Below are 15,654 nucleotides of genomic sequence, written 5' to 3' on the forward strand. Positions count from 1 at the left end.
GTGACGATGCACTCAACTGAGTTCCCCTGGGTGGTCTGCTTGTCAGGTGCATGCTTTGTTAGATCAGTTGGGTTTTATGCCATTCTGCCCTCACGCTGACAGAGGTGCTTTTCTGACAGGCGGGGATGATTCAGGTGTGGAGGCCTGATAATGATATACTAATTACTGAGAATGATGGTCCTGACACAACAGGACTCCACTGATGGGGAGGGGACAATTGTGTCACAAGTTCATGTCGACATGAAATGCAATTTGGCTGTTCTCCTGAGATTTTCTGTTCCCTTCAGCAAACCCTCCCAATGCAATCGGGAACAGAAAATCCCGGCTTTAGTCTTCCTCATGGGGGAAGCAGATCAGAAACCTGAAAGTTTCTGGAGTGGACTTTGCTGTGACCTTTTAACAAAGCCACAGCATGAGCATCTCACTTCCGTGTCTTCTGATCAAGTGAGGAGTGATGGTTTTCTGTACCTGACAGTTAAAGGATCTTTATTTAAAGAGGCCAATGGATCCACTATTGAATTGTTAGGATAGAGAGATCAAGAACAACATGAGAAGGCTACACCTCCAAACCCCACCCCCACCGCTCGGTGCCATGAAGATAATTCTGCAGGCCATGAGAGCCTACAGATATATCATCTTTACACTTTCCAGACTATAGAAGGGAGCGACCAGCCTCGGAAGCTCAGCAACATGGCTAGAAGTAGCTGAGGAGGTTAGCAGTTGGCATATGATACCTCTCATGTGGATACAGTGCTGAAAGAGCTTCAATAATCTCATTTGGGTAGGAAAGGTAAGTGAAATGAAATGAAATGAAAAGCGCTTATTGTCACAAGTAGGCTTCAAATGAAGTTACTGTGAAAAGCCCCTAGTCGCCACATTCCGGCGCCTGTTTGGGGGGGCTGATACGGGAATCCCACATTCAAGTACCAATCCCGACACACTGATTTTCCCAGCATTCTCCTGCACAAAACCCCTCAGACTAAGACAGTAACTGTTAGCTCCATCTATTCCCTTCAAGGAACGGACCACATCCCATCTGAACAACTACCTCTGGTACTTACTGTATTTGTATCATGGCTGTGTTGTAATTCGCCGACTGACCGCTAGGAGTCTCATTTGCATATAAGTGATGGTGGCACAGTGGTTAGCTCTGCTGCCTCACAGCTCCAGGGTCCCCGGTTTAATTCAGCCTGGGGTGACTGTCTGTGTGGAGTTTGCACTTTCTCCCCATTTCTGCATGGGTTTCCTCCAGGTGCTCCGGTTTACTCCCACAGTCCAAGATGTGCAGGTTGGATGGATTGGCCATGCTAAATTGGTCCTTAATGTCCAAAAATATTAGGACGGCTTCCTGGATTATGGGGATAGGCGTGGGCTTTAGGGTGCTCTTTCCAAGGGCTGGTGCAGACTCGATGGGCTGAATGGCCTCCTTCTGCATTAAATTCTATGATTCTATGAATGTTGGAGTCAGGTGATCTCTGACTGACTTGGGAGCTGGGAGAGAGCTAGTGGTTTGTGCATGTTCATACTGTTATTTATCTGTTGATTTGTACATATTTGACCCACACTTAATGTTAATAAATCGTTTATAGCTTTAGCTACAAGTGTTCTTGTCATATAAATCAGGCCATCCAACAAGAACATTACACTTACATTGATCTGACTGCCAAGGCAGAGAAAATGAATATGTTTGTGAGGTTAGTGGGGTCTCTGTTCAAGACTTTGCTGTTTTTACTTCCCCTTTGGCACCCCACCTCACCTCCATCTCTCTCATCCCAGTTAGAGCCTACATAAGCCTCCTGTTTTGAGGCCAAGTCTGCTCCTGCACAGGAGGAGCTGTGGGAGTCTTTGGTTAGGTCTTCATAATCCCTCAAACTGAGAGGATGTTGGCCATGGATATCTTGGTAGTCAGGGCAGGGAAATTAAAAGCCTGTTCTCGCTCTGCTCAAGCCTCTGGTGTAATCACATCAGCTTCTGACTCCTTCTGCTGCTCCGCATCCTCCTGTGGTTCCTTCCACAGTGCTATGGTTGTGCAATTATCGGCAAACCACTACCATTAGGGACACATGTTTTGATACATTCTGAAGGATATTCCTTTCCCCCTCACCCCATCCAAGATCTGTCCAGGCATCTGAATCATACCTTCAGCAACACATTGGACTGCTTTGTGACCAATCTTGTGCTTATGTGGCTCTGGTTGTGCATTTCCCATTCATCAATTGCAGGATTTCTCAAAGTTGCCATGAGCCACCTCCTTAGATGGTAGTCCACGTTTACTAGGAGCCAACCGCTGACTGAGTTTGGAGGTGCAAAAATCTGGGTGATGTGAATGGTGATGGGAATGAAACTACCAAGAGCAGTTTCCAGGATGCCTTGCAGAGTCTTGCGTAAATACATTCAAGGGGTTACTTAACAACTGAACATCAATGCAATGGATCCCTTTGAATTAACTAATACTCCTGAATGGTCTGAGGATACCTTAATTGTCACATGCGTGCAGTTTTTGACACCCTTGATCGATAGGAACTGGCCTTTGCAGAAAATCTGACACCCCTCTCATTCTGACTGGCCTCACCAGTAGCAAAGCGGACGTAAGTAGCAGGCTTGACAAACATGGTATTAGTCACCTGGGAGATGCACTTGTGCATAGCAGATTGTGAAATCTAGAAAATATCATAAATAAAGTGCCAAAGGTGAAGAAATTCAGGGCTGTGGTGACCTTGATCTCCATTGGCAACCCGTACCTATCTGGGTCAGTTGGATGAATGTCTTTGCCCTTGAAGAATGCAGGTGTCAGCAGTGATCTGATAGCAGGTGTCAGAGGTCTCTGCCTCCTGAAGCACTGTTACTTGGCCACGTCTAGAAAGCCGATATTTTGACTTGGGAGTATTACATCCTTTGAACTGGAGCTCTGTATTAATCCCCTCTGTTCAGCGGAATGACGAATGGAAGTAGCTTCTCTGCTCAAGACTCTCTCATTCGTACCCCCCTTTGGCATCCCACCTCACCACAATCTCTCCCACCCCAATTACAGCCTACATGAGGCCTCCTGTTTTGAGGCCATGTCTGCTCATGCAGAGGAGTAGCTGAGGGGAAGACTGCTGCTGTTGATGTTGCTTGTGCTGTTCTCTTGTTTCTAATCTGAAGTTAAAGGTAGAGCTGCATAAGCTATCTCATGCAAGGAAGGCCGACAGCAGAGAAGTGCCGATCAATTTTTTTAAAAAGTCCAAGATAATGGAATGACCTCCAAAGTCATGGCCAACAAATGGCCAACAAAGCTGTGAACTTACACTCTCAAAACAAAAATCTTAGGCAAGCAAGCAGCAGTCATGGTTCAGTATTTAAAAGCTTCCCAGCCTGGCAATTTCACAGTCCTGTTTCGCCTTGTTGATCCTGGTGAGTTTCAGACTGCTCAGGAAATGTGGGTTTTGCTGAAGCCAGAATAAGCGATAAAGTTTTAATTCAGATTCCACTTTACCATTTTTTGTTTTAAAAAAAAAAAATTTAGATTACCCAATTATTTTTTCCAATTAAGGGGCAATTTAGCGTGGCCAATCCACCTACTCTGCACATTTTTGGGTTGTGGGGGCGAAACCCACGCAGACACGGGGAGAATGTGCAAACTCCACACGGACAGTGACCCAGAGCCGGGATCGAACCTGGGACCTCTGCGCCGTGAGGCGGTTGTGCTAACCACTAGGCCACCGTGCTGCCCCACTTTACCATTATAATCACTGAACAGTCAGCTCCCCAGGAATTTCTGCCCGTCTCTGTTAAATGTGGAAATGTGTGCAATAATATCAAGGCCAGAATTCTCCAGTCGCTGGGATTCTCTTTTCCCGCTGGCGGTACACCGGATGGATTATAGCTTTATAGAGAGGGGCTCTGACCCGGGGGGGGGGGGGGGGGGGGAGGCCTCCGATGCGCCTGGCCCACCGATCGGAGGGCCGGCTTCTCTGTACCCCAGCCTCTTGTCCTACGCGCTGTCCCCTGTACTCCTGCACCATGTTGCGTTGGCATCACTGTGCATGCGCGGATCCCGCGGAGCCCAGTTCACTGTGTTGGCCCCCGCTCTGTCCAGTAGCTGTCCGTAGATTTTCCTGCAGTTTTCCCCTTCCTTACTGTCAGTGTGTATCAGGTCCTCTAATAATGTGGTTCTCGGGGCCCTGGGGTATCCAACCGTCTCCTTGTGGAGAAAGAGCTTCACCTGAAAGTGCCTAGGTTCCTGTCCTGTCGGTGGTTTCAGGTCTTTCATCAGTTCACTCAGTGTCGCTAGTCTGTCTCCCATGTAAAAGTCCCCAAGTGTTAGCGTCCTCCTGTCCTGTCTCCATTTTTTGAAAGTGGTGTCGAGCATGGCTGGTGGGACATTGTGGTTTCTGCAGATGGGGCCATGGGGGACATCTTGGTCAAACCGACATGTTGCCTCATCTGATTCTATGTCTTTAGTGTAGCTACCACTACTGGGCAGGATATGTATTTTGTCGGGAGGGGATGGGAGCGCTTCCATGGCGAGGGCCTGGAGGGTCGTTTCCTTGCCGGAAAACTCCATCCTCACCAATTCCACGGTGGGTTCACGTAACAATCCCCCTCACTCTCTCTGCCGTTGCTGCCCAGTGGTAGTATTGTAGATTCGGTAGTGCCAGATTGCCCATGACTTTTCTCTCTGCAGCGTTAATTTGAGGTTTCTTGGATTCTTACCCCACCACACAAACACCATGATCATTTTATCTATGCTGTGGAAGAACGCCTTGGGGATGACGATCAGTATAAATCTGAACAGGAAGAGGAACCTCGGCAGTACGTTAATTTTGATCACCTGCACACTCCCTGCCAGGGAGAGCGAGAGTGTGTCCCATCTCTGTAGGTCCTTTTTGGCTTTCCCCGCCAGGCTGGTCAGATTCCACTTGTGGATCTGTGTCCAGTCCCAGGCTGCCTGGATCCCAGGGAACAGAATTTGTTTTGGGCTAGTTTGAATGGGAGTCCCTCCAGCTCTGTTCCTTCCTCGTTTGGGTTCACCAGGAATGCCTCGTTCTTGCCTAGGTTAAGTTTATAACCCAAACTCATTCAGGAGCTACATAGTTGTTCTCAAGTCTTCCTGTGATTCTGAGACATAGAGGAACAAGTCATTCGCATAGAGTGAGACTCTGCTCTCTGCCTCCCCTTTGGATGCCCTTCCAGCTTTTTGCGTCTCGCAGTGCGATCACCAGGGCTTCAATTGCTGGGGCAAACAGGATTGGGACCAGTGGGCATTTCTGCCGTGTGCCTCTGTGCAGCTGGAAGTATTCAGGGCTGGTGGTGTTGGTCTTAATGCTCGCCTTGGGGTTGTTGTATAGGAGTTTCACCCAGGTTAACCCTGCTCCTCGCCCAAACCGCTCCACTATTTCAAAGAGATACTTTCACTCGACTCTGTCAAAGGAATTTTCTCCGTCCTCTGGTGTACTCTCCCATGGAGGGGAGTCATTATTACATTCATCAACTGCCTGATGCTTCCCTTGACAAAACCCGTCTGGACCTCTGCAACCACCTCTGGTACGCAGTTGTTCAGTCTCTTGGCCAGGACCTTCGCGAGTATCTTCGCTTCTACATTGAGCAGCGAGATGGGTCTGTGCAATCCACATTCCGTTAGGTCTTTGTCTTTTTTGTGTCTCAGCGATATTGTGGCCTGTATTAGCATCGGAGGCAGGGTGCCCAGCGAGCCTGCGAACATGTCCCTCAGTGAGGTGTAGGGCCAGGGCCAGCGCAGATCTTTTATAGAAGTCCGCCGGGAATCCGTCGAGTCCCGTCACCTTCCCTGCCTGCACGGAGCTGATGCACTCCATGATTTCCCCGAGATCTATTGGTGCTTCCAGTTCAACCCCGCCTGTCCTCCCCCACAACTGGCATGTCCAGTCCATCGAGGAACTATTTCATTCCCGCATCCCCCTCAGGAGGCTTGGTGGTGTACAGTCCCCGGTAAAACGTCTCAAATGCCCAGTTGACCTCTTTTGGTTTGTTACCAGTCTGCCTCCGCTGCTTTTTAGCTGGGCATTTTCCCTCGTGGCTACCTGCTTTCTCCGTGTTCATAGGAGGTTCCCCATGACTGGCGGAGTGGGTGTACTGCTTTCCTCATGGATAGCAGGTTAAAGTCCATTTGCAGCTTTTCCTCTCCTCCAGAAGCTCTACAGTCGGGGTCTCGGAGTACTTCCTGTCGACCTCCAGCATGGAGTCAGTCAACTGTTGCCTGGCCACCCTCTCTTCCCTGTCTCTGTGAGCTTTGTAGCTATAATTTCTCCCCTGATCATAGCCTTCAGTGCCTCCCAGAACGTGGAAGGTGAAACTTCCCTGTTCTGGTTATTAGTAACGTACTCAGCTATGGCTTGTGATATTTCCTTGCAGAAAGCCCTGTCGCCCAAGAGGTCCATGCCCACTCTCTTTTTGGGGCACTGGGCACGGCCTGCCTCCAACTTCACAACCATGTAGTGTGGAGCATGGTCGGAGATGACTATCGTGGACTATTGTATTACTATTCCTGGAAGCACCGATTTCCCCATTGCAAATAAGTAGATTTGGGTGTATACTTTGTGGACCGATGAGAGGAATGTGAATTTCCTCTCTCCGGGGTGCAGGAACTGCCATGGATCCACCGCCCCCATTTGTTCCATGATGTTCCCAGTTCCCTAACAATGTCTCTCTTTTTCCCCATTCTGGGGTTTAATCGGTCAGCCAGAGGTCCTGTAACCCCCCCCATAATCAGTTGGTGTGTGCCAATGTTAGGAATTTCCACATTGGTCTTCTTTATAAAGTCTGTATCATCCCAGTTGAGCGAATACACATTTACCAGTGTGCCGTCCAGGACATCGTTGACCATGACGTTCTGTCCACCTTGGCCCGAGATTATCCTTGTCTCAATGAACCTCATCCTCTTGCTAATCAGTATGGCTACTCCCCTAGCCCTCATCCCGTTGCATGAATGGTACATCTAACCCACCCAGCTCTTTCTTACCATCAGTCTGTCCTTCTCCCTCAGGTGTGTCTCCTGTAGGAAGTTTTTGTCAGCCTTCAGGCTTCTTAGAAGGGCGAAAACTCTGGATCTTTTCAGTGGGCCGTTAAGCCTCTTTATATTCCAGGTAACTATCCTGATGGGGAGTTTCTGTCAACCCGTTTCTGCGGGATCAACCATACGTACCTGTTGGATGCGCCTCTGCACTCCGGGGTTTCCCTTTGTTAGGGGGCCGCCTAAAATAGGCACGGTAACCGTTTCCACCATGAGGTCGGACCGCTGTACTCTGGGGTTTCTTTTGTCCAGGGGGCACCCAACTATGTGTATGTCACATAGGTGCGCCTCTGCACTCCGGGGTTTCCCTTTGTTTAAGGACCCTCCAAAGTGGCTGTTTGCGGTGCCACCTTGTTTCTTCAGCTTGTTCCCTGCCTGCCAAAGCCTATCCGAGTGCCAACTCCTTTTCTCCGTCCTATTCCCAATGTATTATTTCTTTCCCCCCTGTTCTCCCCCCAACTGTGTTCCTCTCCCTATCCCTGTGACTCCCCCCCCCCCCCCCCCCCCCCCACCCCCCACCTCTGGCCAGGGGCTCCCTCTCTGTCCCACCAACCCTTTAGTCATGTTTCCTGTCTTCCGCTCTATCACAGAACCTCCTTTTTGTTCTTTTCCCAACCGTTCCCATGTCACCTGCATAAAAGCGATTACATTTCTAATTTTTCCTAGTTCTGATAAAGATCATGATCTGAAACTTTTATTCTGTTCACTCCCCAGAGATACTGCCTGGCCTGCTATTTCCAACATTTGCTATTTTAATAACCAACTTGGTTCCTGTGACTGAGTTTTATCAATTAAACACTGTAGAAGTGTGCCTGTGTGGCTGGTGAGCGAAGAAATAATCAGGCTCGGGTGTAACAACTCCAATAGTAACAGGCTCAGGTGTAACAACTCCCCTTCCCCCCACATCTGTCACAGTTTACACTCTGATTTTAGTTTCCCTGCCATTTGGCCTTTCACACCTTATATTCTCTCTGGGGACTGCCATTAGCACTCTCTTCTCTTGGTTTCTTTGGCTATGACTCATCATTCATTCCCTGATCCTACAGTATAAATATATCCCACTTTCTATGCCTTTTAGCTTTGACGAAGGGTCGTCTGGACTCAAAACGTTTGCTCTTTTCTCTTCTTCCAGATGCCGTCAGACCTGCAGAGATTTTCTTTTGGTTACAGATTCCAGCAGCCGCAGTAATTTGCTTGTTTCCAATGGTAAGCAGTTTACCGACAATTGCTATCCAACTTATATGAAATGGTCGTTTGGGTAAATACTGGAGGGTGCCCATGACCTATGAGATGTTCCTCAGCTGAAACAACAAGAAGGTTAAAGGAGAAAATAAATTGAAAGAAAAAGCAGATCTTGACACTTACCCATTTTGCAATTGGACAACCCTGGGAACTTTTTCCTTCTTTCCCTGTGTAAATGACTTTCTCAATTCTAACTGCTTTCCCTTTCTCCCCATACCTGAAAGAAATAACAATTATGGATGAGTTAAGCCATTGTAAAGATTAAAGATCTTATCTTAGAGAAGGATTCCAGGTTCTCAAACAGAGTTTATCTGGCAACTGACCTGTTATTTCAAACTGTAGTGTGTATCATTTTAAGCCATGACTGGTTAAAGATATATCATTAAAACATGTAATTTGTCACAATCTATTTCCTCACAGCCACATGGTTCTTGCTGCAAGGTTGGGGCTGATTTAATTTTGGTTGCTTGGTTTCATCGACTAGGAATGTGCGAACAGAAAGTTAAATTGGCCTCAATTCTCTCACTGACTCGCCACAAAAATGTTCTTCTCTTGCATTTCTCCAGCTGCACATGCACATCTCAGCAACTCCATTTGTGGACACTGATGACATATTTGATTCAAAATGTAAATTTTCATTATAACGGCAAACTCTAATTATTATCTTTTTATTGTAACAAATTTTTCAAAAATTTTAGCTGAAACTTCAAAATAAAACGGCTCAAATCAATATCAGGTAAATCCATTACTGGAATCTTGGCTGGCGCACCGTGAAATCAAGTAAATTTAATTGGAACTCTAATTTTTAAAACTTTATTCTTGGGATGTGGGCGTTGCTGGCGAGGTCAGCATTAACTGCCCTTGAGAAGAAGCTGGTGAGCTGCCTTCTTGAACCGCTGCAGTCCATGGAGTGTAGGTACAACCCACAGTGCTGTTAGGGAAGGAGTTCCAAGATTTTGATCCATTGACAGTGAAAGAAGAGATGTCTTTGTCCTTCGAGACGATAGTGGTCATGGGTTTGGAAGATGCTGTCTAAGGCGGGATAGTAAGTTGTTGCAGTGCATCTTTGAGGTGGTACACACTACTGCAACTGTGCATCAGAGGTGTAGGGAGTGAATGTTTGTCGATGGGGTGCCAATCAAGTGGGCTGCTTTATCCTGAATGATGTCAAACCTCTTGAGTATTGTTGGAGCTGCTCATCCAAACAAGTGGGAGAGTTTTCCATCACACCCCTGACTTGTGCCTTTTAGGTGGTGGACAGGCTTTGGGGAGTCAGGAGGTGAATTACTTGCCACTGGATTCCGAGACTCTGACCTGCTTTGTATCCATGGTATTTTTGTGGCCAGCCCAGTTCAATTTCTGGTCAATGGTGATCTCCAAGATGTTGACCGTGGGGATTAAGTGACGGTGATGCCAGTGAGTGTCAAGGGGCGATGGTTAGATTTTCTCTTGTTGGAGATGACCAATGTCAAGAATGCTACTTGCCATTTGTCAGCCCAAGCATGGATATTGTCGAGGTCTTGCTGCATTTGGACATGGACAGTTCAATATTTAAGGAGTCGCGAATGGTGCTGAACATAATGCAATCATCAGTGAACATCCCCACTGGATGGAAGTAAGATGAATGATGAAGCAGCTGAAGATGATTGGGCCCAGGACACTACCCTGAGCAACTCCTGCAGTGATGTCCTGGAGCTGAGATGATTGACCTCCAACCACCACAACGATGATTCCCATCGACTCCAGTTTTGATAGGGCTCCTTGATGCCACATGCGGTCATATGCTGCTTTGATGCCAAAGGCTGACTCTCACCTTACCTCTGGAGTTCAAGTGCAACAGGTGATTAAGAAGGCAAATGGAATTTTGTCCTTCATTGCTAGAGGGATGGAGTTTAAGACTAGGGAGGTTATGTTGCAATTGTATAAGGTGTTAGTGCGGCAACACCTGGAGTATTGTGTTCAGTATTGGTCTCCTTACCTGAGAAAGGACGTACTGGCGCTGGAGGGTATGCAGAGGAGATTCACTAGGTTAATCCCAGAACTGAAGGGGTTGGATTATGAGGAGAGGTTGAGTAGACTGGGACAGTACTCGTTGGAATTTAGAAGGATGAGGGGGTATCTTATAGAAACATTTAAAATTATGAAGGGAATAGATAGGATAGATGCGAGCAGGTTGTTTCCACTGGCGGGTGACAGCAGAACTAGGGGACATAGCCTCAAAATAAGGGGAAGTAGATTTAGGACTGAGTTTAGGAGGAACTTCTTCACCCATAGGGTTGTGAATCTATGGAATTCCTTGCCCGGTGAAGCAGTTGAGGCTCCTTCATTACATGTTTTTAAGGTAAAGATAGATAGTTTTTTGAAGAATAAAGGGATTAAGGGTTATGGTGTTCGGGCCGGAAAGTGGAGCTGAGTCCACAAAAGATCAGCCATGATCTAATTGAATGGCGGAGCAGGCTCGAGGGGCCAGATGGCCTACTCCTGCTCCTAGTTCTTATGTTCTTATGTTCAGCTCCAATTGTACGGTACTACTACTCCTGTTCAAATTCTCTTATCCAACTTCAGAAATGATTGTTCAACATTATCTGCCATGGTGCCAGCCAACACTTGCTAAAACATGGCAAGCCTATCCACATAAATTTCTATTTATTTCAAAAAAATTTTTTTTTTTTTTTAAAGAGTACCCAATTATTTTTTTCCAATTAAGGGGCAATTTAGCATGGCTAATCCACCTACCCTGCACATCTTTGGGTTGTGGCGTGAGACCCACACAGACACGGGAGAATGCGAACCTCCACACGGACAGTGACCCAGGGCCAGGATCGAACCCAGGTCTTCAGCGCCGTGAGCCAGCAGTGCTAACAACTGCACTACCTTGCTGCCCCCTGTCCAGCCAAATTTAAATCAAGCTAAATATTCCAAACATCGCTGAAAAATAATTGGAAAATCTTGCCATAAATGTTTCATCGATGAACACTGAATGCTGTACAATTCAAAGTTATAATATTTGCGGATTGAGGTGAGTGTACTTGTAAATAACTTAATCCCAATATCTGAAAGTGTTCTTGCAACATGCTCCAACCCATTTATCCAAACTTATTTACTTTGATTGTACAATATTAGAATACTGCAGGCTTAATTATGTTCGATCAGTGTTTTTCAAACTTTTTCTCGGCGACCCATTTTTACAAAATGACTGTCTCTTGCGACCCACATCACATTCACAATAGATTCTCCATGGTCACTTTTTAAAACATTACGTTGATTGTTGGCACTTCTATATTATTAAATGTAAAAAGTTGGACATGAAAATATTTTTTTTTTGTTGTTGTTTGGTTGATCTAAATAACTTGTGATAAAAGACTGCACAGATCAGCTTGTGATTCTTTTGATCGCACTCCTGAGGTTTTTGAAGGGGGAATGAGGAAATTCTTCAAAACATGCCTGGATTTTGGGCTGATGGGGAAGGAAGGAGACTCACCATTGATCGCAAAGTCAGTCTGACTGAGAGAGCGATTGACCTCAGAAAGTGAGCAGAGAGTGGTTCCCCATTTTAAATATACATTAAACCCCTTATGCACACACAGCGCAACTTAAAACATAGATCTGATTGATAAGGTTAAGAGTAACTGAAACTCAGCAGACATTAACAAGATTTAACTGTCGCAGAAATTAAACCAACACTGACAACGTTAATTGTAACAGAAATTCAAGATTAATTGACAATGGTAACAGTGGCAGACATTAAACAGACATCAATTCAGAATGTTAACCCTGAAGTTGGTCTCTTTGTGTGATCATTGATTCCCTGCTTCCTATCAGCTGTACTTGAACATATGCATATTTCCCCTTTGACTGGGATGGATGGAGTTCCCAAACCCATACCCGCCACCCCAGAGCAGAGTTCAGAATGGGCAAACATAAATCAGCTTTGTGACAATGGACCAATTGAAAGGTGGGGAAATCCCCACAGGAGACACAGGAATTCTCTGCTAGGCTAGATCCTGTACAAGGGATTATTCTGGCTATGAGTTACTGATTGGGTACTCGTGGAAACATATTGCAGTCAACAGTCACTTGGTTTGGGTGAGAGATGTAGGCCTGGAAAAAAAAGCACGAAGCACTGCTGGAAACTAACAGCAGGAATATCTGCAGGAGATAAATTTAAAGTTAATTGATTTTTTTTCTTTTAAACTCTTTAGTTGTTGGTCAGGTGCTGACTAAACTGGCTGATTAACTGCTACAGAAATAGGATTCGCTGTTGGAGGCTGTGTAAGTGCCAGTGACTATAAGAGTGACCCAGCGAGGCAGAAAGTCCACGGCACCGGCCTCTACATCAGCCTCATGTGGCTACACACTGCACGGTAGCCAGAATTCACCCATGGGAAAAAAGGTCAGACAATCCTCGGGGATCATTTTTGGAGACCTTGGGTGGGATTCTCCCACCCCCCGCCGGGTCGGAGAATCGGCGAGGGCCGGCGTTAATCCCGCCCCCGCAGTGTCCCGAATTCTCTGCCACCGGAGATTCAGCGGGGGCGGGAATCGCGCCAGTCGGCAAGCACCCCCCCGACGATTCTCCGGCCCGCGATGGGTCAAAGTCCCGCCGCTGTCAAGCCTCTCCCGCCAGCGGGAATTAAAACACCTACCTGACCGGCGGGATTGGCGGTGCGGGTGTCGCCGGGGTCCTAAGGGGGGGGGGCGCGGGGCAATCTGACCCCGGGGGGTGCCACCACAGTGGCCTGGCCCGCGATCGGGGCCCACTGATCCGCGGGCGGGCCTGTGCCGTGGGGGCACTCATTTTCTTCCACCTTCGCCATGGTCTTCACCATGGCGGAGGCGGAAGAGACCTCCTCCCCTGCGCACGCGCCGGGATGACGTCAGCAGCCGCTGACGCTCCGGCGCATGCGCGGACTTATGCCGGCCGGCGAAGTCCTTTCGGCCCCAGCTGCCGTGGTGCCAAAGGCCGTTCACGCCAGCCGGCGGGACGCCAACCACTCCGGCGTGGGCCTAGCCCCTCAATGTGAGGGCTTGGCCCCTAAAGGTGCAGAGGCTTCCGCACCTTTGGGGCGGCCCAACGCCAGAGTGGTTCACACCACTCCAACCCGCTGGGACTCCCCGCCCCGTCGGGTGGGGAGAATCCCGGCCCTTTTGGCGTCCCATTTTACAACATCCCATGACCCACCCTTGGGTTGCGACCCCCACTTTTGAAAACACCGTGTTAGATAAACCTTTCCAGTGAATGAAGTCAGAATCTCCACTACATTTGGCACCATCTGGTAATTTACTGTTCACTGCGCACCACAAATATTTTTCACTGTTACACAGCCAGAGTGCTACTTTCAACTGTTGTGATATTATTGTGGTGAACAAACAATTCCACCTGTGCACCAAGGTTCAGTTGGTCCATGTGGGAAAAGGAAACAACTAAAACAATGTGGAGAATTTTAACCCATTCTACACGTTGGAAATATGGCGACTGTGCAGTTAAAATACTCTAACTTCTGACACCGACTGAGTGTCTTATTTGCATATGTACAAATTGTGCACATGTCCAAAGAATGTGATGACATCAAAACATGATGTGGAGATGCCAGCATTGCACTGGGGTGGGCACAGCAAGCCGTCTTAAAAAACCAGGTTAAAGTTCAACATGCTTGTTTCTAATCACTAGCTTTTGGAGCACAGCTCCAGCATCAGGTCAGTGACGAGGTGGGTTCCACAATCACATATATAGCCTAAGTCAATGATATAAGATGATGCTTTGAATGCGAGTATTTGCAGGTAATTAAGTCTTTACAGGTCCAGGTGGAGAGAGGGATAATCACAGATTAAAGAGGTGTGAATTGTCTCACGCCAGGACAGTTGGTAGGATTTTGCAAACTCAGGCCAGATGGTGGGGGGTGAAGGTAATGAGTCATGAATCCAAGGTCCCGGTTGAGGCCATACTCATGTGATCGGTACCCGGCTATCAGTTTCTGCTCGGCGATTCTGCATTGTCGCATGTCCTGAAGGCCGCCTTGGCGAACGCTTACCCGACGAACAGAGGCTGAATATCCTTGACTGCTGAAGTGTTCCCCGACTGGAAGGGAACATTTCTGCCTTGCAATTGTCGCGTGATGTCCGTTCATCTGTTGTCGCAGCTTCTGAATGGTCTCGCTAATGTACCACGCCTCGGGATATCTTTTCCTGCAGCGTATGAGGTAGTCAACGACCACGACACCACATAACCCTGCCATGGCAACCTCTGCAAGTTGTGCCAGATCATCGACATTGGTACCACCATTACACGTGAGAACACCACCCACCAGGTACATACTCGTGCGACTCGGCCAACGTTGTCTACCTCATACGCTTCAGGAAAGGATGTCCTGAGGCATGGTACATTGGAGAGACCATGCAGACGCTGCAACAATGGATGAACGGACATTTTACTTTCATCATTTTACACCCCTATTTCCCTTATTTGTCTGTCTGTGTGTATAGAGGATGGGGCAGGTGAAAAGGGGGAAGGGGTTAGATATTAGGCAATAGTTAGCTGTTCTATTTGCTGCCTATTTAATTATAGTTACTCTTCATAATAAAAAGTTATTTCTGTTTAAATTTACAAACCTGGTGACAGTAGTTATTGGGCAGCCGAAGATCTTTTTAAAATATAATTTATTTTAAAATATAATTTCAACCATATTGTGACTCCGGGTCAAGTGGGGCTGGGATTGGCCATGCAATAAAAGTTTGTAATAAAAGATGCTGGATGGATGAATGAAGGGGCTAAGTGGAATGAAACTGACATGAATTAACAAGGCTGCATGGAAGAGCGTTAATGAGCGGCCTCCGTTACAGAATCCCAATGTATAATGCAATGATATTGTACAGAAGATAATCTTACCCTTTGTTGTTGAAACCCATGCCTTTGTTAACCCCAGACTTAACTCCTGGCTGGTCGCCCATGTTCTTCTACCTCCTGTAAACTTGTGGCATCCAAATCTCTGCTGCCCATATCCTAATTTACAGGAAGTCCCACTACCCCTCATTCCCGCTGATGTAACCCAGGCTACCAGTTATACCAGTTAAGGAAACCATGGTTTTAAAATTCTAATTTTTTTTCAGACTCCCTGACCCTACCTCTTCCTATCTCTATAATCTCTTTCAGCTCCTCTAATTCTGGCCTCTTGAGCATCTGAATTTTAATTACTCCACTATCACTGTTTAGCACACTGGGCTAAATCGCTGGCTTTGAAAGCAGACCAAGGCAGGCCAGCAGCACGGTTCGATTCCCGTAACAGCCTGTCCGAACAGGCGCCGGAATGTGGCGACTAGGGGCTTTTCACAGTAACTTCATTGAAGCCTACTTGTGACAATAAGTGATTTTCATTTCATTTTTC

At 47.2% G+C, this 15,654-nt stretch overlaps 1 protein-coding gene across 4 annotated transcripts in view; it reads right to left on the minus strand.

Moving 5' to 3' along the window:
* The window catches only part of LOC119957461 (methylcytosine dioxygenase tet3-like), a 404,548-nt gene that overhangs the window by 55,022 nt on the left and 333,872 nt on the right, over nt 1–15,654 (minus strand). For all 4 annotated transcript variants that reach the window (XM_038785538.1, XM_038785541.1, XM_038785539.1 and 1 more), the window contains one exon: nt 8,396–8,489. In XM_038785538.1, the coding sequence (XP_038641466.1) occupies nt 8,396–8,489 (94 nt within the window). The remainder of the gene's footprint in view (nt 1–8,395; nt 8,490–15,654) is intronic.

The sequence above is a fragment of the Scyliorhinus canicula genome, chromosome 26, assembly GCF_902713615.1.
Source record: "Scyliorhinus canicula chromosome 26, sScyCan1.1, whole genome shotgun sequence".
Taxonomy (NCBI): Eukaryota; Metazoa; Chordata; class Chondrichthyes; order Carcharhiniformes; family Scyliorhinidae; genus Scyliorhinus; species Scyliorhinus canicula.